Consider the following 7127-nt stretch of genomic DNA (forward strand, 5'->3'; position numbering starts at 1 on the left):
ATTGAATATATTTTTATCTTATGATGCATTCAAAATATAAATAATTTTCATTAGTTAATTTTACACTTTTTTTTGGTACAACTAATTCTATACATGATACAACTTCTTCCTAGTTCCTATATTCTTCATTTCAACAATGTAAAAGTCAATAAATGGTCTTATTTGCTCCCCCGTTGTCTACCACACCTCATATTTTCAACCAGAATACATGGGAACAGTAACATATTCAGATAAAGGGAAAAATAAAAACTTCATCTGTTCCAATTTATATGACAAATTTTGATTTGATATAAAATTTAAAAATAAATGAAGGCTTTTTAAATTTGTAGTCTTAAATGTGTCATATCATTTGTGTGTTTATAAGAATTTGAAACCTGTACTATTAAACAAGCCATACCATTTGTGTGGCTATAGAAGTTTCTTATTAAGGGTAAATGTGAAGAAAATATAGAAATATGTCATTTTCTTAAGGAATTAATAACGAAATTGTGTCAGTGGAGGGTGTAACAATCATCATAAATGATAAGAAGAAACTTAACTCAGTTCTACCAACTAGGAAACAATATGTCAAAGTTTCTAACTTAGTAAACCATTCAACAAACAGAAGTGATGAGAAAGTAGTTGACAAGGCAAGTAACAGGTTGCTAAATTGCTTCAGCGTTGGGCCGATGGCCTTGCCACAACCCCAAAACATAATAAGTAAAGTTTACTACATCTTATTCGTCCTTTTGTGATTCAGGACATGTTGTCTTGCAAAGCTAGCAGGCAACAAAAATTGAATTCTTCTAACATCAGGACTCTATGATACACTTGCTTGATGTATGGTTTGAGCACATGATTGCTACAGGCGTTGGCGGAGAGCACCGTGAGGGCAAGGAAGAAATGAAGTCTACCAAATCATTCAGATTCTTTTGTGAAGAACCGTCCATCTGCATACCAGCAACTATGTTTTGTTTCATCTCTACTACCCTTCTCTTCAAATCTTTGCCTCCTTCACTTAACATGAGTTTTCTTACTGTTTTCTCTATAACGGTTCTCTCGATCACCTCCAATTCTAACCCAACCTTATATATTTGGCTAAGATACCTTGCGTTCACAAATTGGTCAGCTAAAAGCGGCCTGCATATCATAGGGACTTCTTCCAAAATACTTTCAAGTGTAGAATTCCAACCACAATGTGTGAAAAATCCAGCTATCGCGGGATGGGCAAGCACCTGTTTTTGTGGTGCCCATTTCACTATCTGGCCTCTTTCTCCTACCATTTTCTCAAAACCATCTGGCAGTGCCTCAGCACATTGAAAGCCAGAGACAGATCCCGGTCGAATTACCCACAAGAACGGTTGCTTACTGTTAGCTAATCCCCAAGCAGTCTCAGTTAGCTCTTTGTCATCAATCCTTACTAGGCTACCCAAGCTGACATAGAGAACAGAGTTAGGAGCTTGTTTATCGAGCCACTCGATGCAACTTCTATCTTCTTCCAGTATGCTAGTCGAGGAGATTGAAGGCACCATTTTGTGAAAAGGGCCTATTGGAAAGAAGGGCACCTTGTAATGTTCCTGAAGGCGTAACAACATTGTATTCTCCAAGTCTTGCATCGTGTTCCAAATAGTCGCGACAGATGATCCTATATCGCTCATTGCTCTACAGAACTCTAGTACTGGTTCAGGAACTGTATTATCGATGGCAGGAAATGTTAGATCCTTATACCTGAGGGGATGAAGTTCCGGCAACGGATCCAGCAGCTGAGACTCTGGAATTACAATGAGTACTGATTTTAGTGTGAATATAATTAAGTAAATAAAAGTATGCTTTCTGTAACAGTTTTAAGTTGTTTGATGATATTGACACGCACTTCAGTAATGGTAGCAAAGGAGAGGTTCTGCAATTGAATCTCAACGCCACCCATTATCATAAAGAATTTACATGTGCTTAGCCCATGAAAAAAGAATCTAGCCCGCACATGAGGGGACGTGTTGAGAATATAATTAAGTAAATAAAAGTGTGCTCTCTCAAACAACTTAAGTTCTGAGAGGAGATGGATACACACTTCAATAAGTACAATACTGAATTCAACATAATTTGTCACTTTAATTTTGAAACAGAGGTTGTGTCTGTTCTCATCATACCTTCAAAAGGAAGATATTTTTCTGGTTCCTGAAAAATGGTGAGCATAGAGTTCAAATATGCAGCACTGAAAGTGCGGAGGACAATACTGGGGAGCCTCAGCTGAGTGGCTACATCATCGACGAAGAACATAACATTGTCATAAATGATACAAGCGAGCTGATCGCCTTGAACATCTTCTTCCTCGTCCTCTTCCATCATCCTAGCGAGGTAATTTCTCAAGGGCGCCTTGCAGTTCTCGTTCATACTATATGTATTCTCTAAACTCGGGAATGACATGTCTATTCCGTGTGATCCGTCATTCATAGAATGGAAGACGAATTCGGGGTGATTGGAATAATTAGGAGCACTGTATTCAGTATGTGCAACTATAACAGAAAAGCCTTGTGAATGAAGGATACTACCAAGCTGAAGCATAGGTGTTACATGCCCCTGGAATGGGTATGGTACTAGTACTACACGTAGTCTTCTTTGTATTTTCATCTTTGCTTTCTTGTATTTCTGTCCTATTCAAGATTTTACACCTTTGGTAATTCAACAGGGCGAGCAGTTTGATAGTAACTTATTTCCTTTGGCAGGGTGAATAGTGTTCTTGAAGGAAGTTTATATATAGCTCTCAAATTGGGAACTCAGAGTAGTTTGGGATTTACTGCTGCTACTTAATACTGAACGAATGATGATGGAAATTGGAACAGCTCACCATAGATAATCACAAAAAGGGCGTGTAACCTAGAACTAAGACTTTCTTAGAAGGCTTAAGTAATGATAGATACATACAAAGGGAAGATGCCTAGAACTTGACAACAGTATTGTAATAGTATTGTTTGTCTTTAGATGTTTGTCTCTCAGTCCAATAATGCAGTATTTGGTCCATTTTTTCGGCCCCATGGGCAGAACTACAGAATCTGCATGTGATACTTGTCGTTTTTTGCGCGGATTGCCCTTCTTTTGGGGTGGTCTTTAAATTTCGAATTATCAAATTTCATATTTGAATGTCTTTAAATTATCATATCCTTAGCATTTTTTAATTTTTGCCCTTCGCATTTAATAACGGGTATCATGACATATTTACGCTTAAATTTCGACGTAGTATTTATGAGGTTCCGACTTTTGCATAAGGCATAAGTATCTTCAAGCATAAATTAAAAAAAAAAAATTGCAAGGCATATCAAAAGAAGGGCCCTATACTTTGTAATCTGCATTTTTTTGGCCCTATGGTCCATTTTTTCGGCCCTATGGGCAGAATTCGGACCCGCCTCAACATTTTAACCCAACCCACCCCTGACCCGACCCACCCTCTTAAATCCCCCCACCCGTAAATACACAAAACAAAACAGACCCTAAATTTATTTCAGCATTCAAGTGATTTTGTGCTCCTTCTGTATGGCAGCACACTTTGACAAGTAGACTTCAAGCGAGTCTCACGTAGTGTCATATGTAGTCTCTTTCTGGTAACTGGGAAAGCTTCTCTTTGCAAGGACAGTTGAGAGGAAGCAAATGTTTCGGGAGCTTCTAACAAAATATTTGGTTTCTTTCAGGCAATGGTCTTCTATTTGAAACATTACACTGTTAAGAGGAAGGCCACTGGTCAAGAGCCTTCCTTTCGTTTCGGGTCAGGGGAAGGTTGGGTTAAAATGTTGAGGCGGGTCCGAATTAGGTGACATGGCGGATGTCATGGAAAATTAAAATGACGTGGCGTGATGTGGCAATGCCACAGTGGTGGAACGTTAGGGCTAAGGGTAAAAATAACAACTTTATTAACGGTAAGGGTATTTTTAATAAGACCAACTTACTAGGGATAAATATAAACTATTTTTCAAAGTACAAGGGCAAGTTTGACCCTTTTCCCTTTTAACAAATTAAATTTTCCAACATGTCTTTTTTTCTTTGTACATTTATTACTTGTTTTTTTATTTTGTGTGTGCAGAGCCAAAGGGATGGGAACTCCTTTTTTTTAATGTATATATACTATATGTTCAACCTTCTTGCCAAAACTTCTGCCTCTGCCAATGAGTGTGTTCCAATTTTATGAATACCTTCAACTATAATTTTTCTCTTCTCCAAAATTGACAAAAGCATTTCTCAAATGATTTACGCTTTAGCTATACACAAATTAATATTCTCGCTGAAGTTTTTCTTTGAAAATTTAGTATGACTAAAGTGCTTCATAAAATAAGCAGATTTTGGAAATTTGGTCAAACAAACTCTTAGTAACGAGCACTTATTCATTACTCAAATCAATTCATGATCAAAGAGAGGAAATAACCTTTACATGTTACTCTCTGCCTCTGGTAAACATACTGCAAGCAGGCACTTGAATACTGGAGATAAAAACAAATACAACCGAGAAAGGAGGGATTCACTTGTATAGGTTCCAAAAGAGGATTCTTCCAACTTCAGGACTCTATGATACATTTGCTTGGTATATGATTTGAGTTCACGATTGCCCCAACAACAGGCGTTGGCAGAGAGCGCCGTGAGGGCAAGGAAGAAATGAAGTCTACCAAATCATTCAGATTCTTTTGTGAAGAACCGTCCGTCTGCATACCAGCAACTATGTTTTGTTTCATCTCTACTACCCTTCTCTTCAAATCTTTGCCTTCTTCACTTAACATGAGTTTTCTTACTGTTTTCTCTATAACGGTTCTCTCGATCACCTCCAATTCTAACCCAACCTTATATATTTGGCTCAGATACCTTGCGTTCACAAATTGGTCAGCTAAAAGCGGCCTGCATATCATAGGGACTTCTTCCAAAATACTTTCAAGTATAGAATTCCAACCACAATGAGTGAAAAATCCTGCTACCGCGGGATGTGCAAGCACCTGTTTTTGTGGGGCCCATTTCACTATCCGGCCTCTCTCTCCTACCATTTTGGCAAAACCATCCGGCAGTGCCTCAGCCCATTGAAAGCCCGAGACAGAGCCCGGACGGATTACCCACAAGAACGGTTGCTCACTGTTAGCTAATCCCCAAGCTGTCTCAATTAGCTCTTTGTCATCAATTCTTACTAGGCTACCTAAGCTGACATAGAGAACTGAATTAGGAGCTTGTTTATCGAGCCACTCGATGCAACTTCTATCTTCTTCTAGTATGCTAGTCGATGAGGACAAAGGCGCCATTTTGTGAAAAGGGCCTATTGGAAAGAAAGGCACCTTGTAATGTTCCTGAAGGTGTAACAACATTGAATTCTCCAAATCTTGCATCGTGTTCCAAATAGACGCGACAGATGATCCTATATTGCTCATTGCTCTACAGAACTCTCGTAGCGGTTCTGGAACATCATTATCAATGACAGGAAACGGTACATCCTTAAACCTCAGGGGATGAAGCTCCGGTAACGGATCCAAAAGCTGAGAATCTGGAATTGCATGAATAATCAATCTCTTGGAAGCAATGCAGACTAGGGAAAGATGAGGCAAAATGGAAGAAAAAGATTTATAGGCAATATATCTTAGTCCTGTAATAAGATACTTTAGGTCCTATGCTTTCAGAGCCCTATGTATGCCTTTAGCTATGGGTTCATCTGAACCCAATAACTTTTGACACGGAGTATATATGTATTATATATACTAAAATCTCAATCAATATTAAATCTGAACCCATAATTTTAATGGTACAGAATTCAATGCAAAACTGAATTCATTAAGTTTGAATCCTGGATCTCCCTCTTTATGCTTTCTAGGAGTGGTTTGGCCTATACTTCTAGTATCTTTTGTTTTTATTTTTGTTTTGTATAATGTTGGGCTAATATGTATTTAAGCAGGGAACATGGTCAGTAAGGTTTCTTATAGCCGACCTCACTTGTTCGGGACGTAGTTGTTGTTATGGTATTGAATTTTAAATATTTGTTATTTAAATTTTGAAGCAGAATATGTGTTTGTTCTCTTACCTTCAAAAGGAAGATATTTTTCTGGTTGCTGAAGAATGGTGAGCATAGAGTTCAAATATGCAGCACTAAAAGTGCGCAAAACAATGCTAAGAAGCCTCAGCTGAGTCACCACATCATCGACGAAGAACATGACATTATCATAAATGATACAGGAGAGTTGATCACCTCGAACATTCTCTTCCTCTTCCTCTTCCAACATCTTAACGAGGTAATTTCTGAGAGGATCCTTGCAATTCTCGTTCATATCGTAAATGTTCTCTAAAGTCAGGAATGAGATGTCAATTCCCTGTAACCTGTCGACCATAGAATGGAAGATGAATTCAGGATGATTGGAGTAATTAGGAGCATTGTATTCAGTATGTGCAACTATGACAGAAAAGCCTTGAGAATGAAGGATACTTCCAAGCTGCAGCATTGGTGTTACATGCCCCTGGAATGGGTATGGCACTAGTACTACACTTTGTCTTCTTTGTTCCTTCATCTTTTCTTTCTTGAATTTCAGGTTTGTTCAAGATTTTATTAGTAGTGTTCTTGAAGGAAGCTTATATATAGCTCTCAATGTTTGGAACTCTGAGGAGCAGGGGCGGATCTAGCCTTAAAATACTCGGTTAACCTGAACTCAGTAACTTTTGTTTAGATCTTGTATTTATATTAAGAGATTCATTAAATATCTATAAATATTTTAATTATGAATCCAGTTATTATTATATTAACTTGAAAACGCTATACCATAAATTTTAAATTCTGAAACCGCTTATGCTGTTGAGGAGTTTGGAATATTCTGCAGCTACTTAATATTGGATGTATGATGATGGAAACTGGGACAACTCACAATTGTTAATCATAAAAAGGGAGTGTAAACCTAGAACTAAGATTTGTTTGGTAGCTTAAGTAACGAGAGACACAAGCGGAAGATGCCTCGAACTTGACAATAGTATTGTTTGTCTTTATATGTTTGTCTTTTTAATCCAACAATTCAGTATTCAGTGCATTTGTTCGGCCATTTATTCGGCCTTATGGGCGGGATAACATAATCTGCATGTGATAGTTACTTATTTTTTTTGTATAATATACATGGGTGAAACTATATATGTTTTTGTTTCTTCTTGAA

At 37.7% G+C, this 7127-nt stretch overlaps 2 protein-coding genes across 2 annotated transcripts; both read right to left on the bottom strand.

Annotated features, from left to right (window-relative positions):
- Window positions 1–461: 461 nt before the first annotated feature.
- On the bottom strand, window positions 462–2907 carry LOC132049624 (UDP-glycosyltransferase 76E1). Its single transcript, XM_059440497.1, has 2 exons — window positions 2127–2907; window positions 462–1750 (listed from the first exon to the last, which is right to left on the bottom strand). The coding sequence occupies exons 1-2, from the start codon at window positions 2605–2607 to the stop codon at window positions 792–794; spliced, it is 1440 nt and encodes a 479-aa protein (XP_059296480.1). The 5' UTR covers window positions 2608–2907; the 3' UTR covers window positions 462–791.
- Window positions 2908–4329: 1422 nt separating this feature from the next.
- LOC132049625 (UDP-glycosyltransferase 76E1-like) lies at window positions 4330–6595 on the bottom strand. Its single transcript, XM_059440498.1, has 2 exons — window positions 6017–6595; window positions 4330–5485 (listed from the first exon to the last, which is right to left on the bottom strand). The coding sequence occupies exons 1-2, from the start codon at window positions 6495–6497 to the stop codon at window positions 4521–4523; spliced, it is 1446 nt and encodes a 481-aa protein (XP_059296481.1). The 5' UTR covers window positions 6498–6595; the 3' UTR covers window positions 4330–4520.
- Window positions 6596–7127: the final 532 nt, after the last annotated feature.

This window comes from Lycium ferocissimum, chromosome 3 (genome assembly GCF_029784015.1).
Source record: "Lycium ferocissimum isolate CSIRO_LF1 chromosome 3, AGI_CSIRO_Lferr_CH_V1, whole genome shotgun sequence".
Taxonomy (NCBI): domain Eukaryota; kingdom Viridiplantae; phylum Streptophyta; class Magnoliopsida; order Solanales; family Solanaceae; genus Lycium; species Lycium ferocissimum.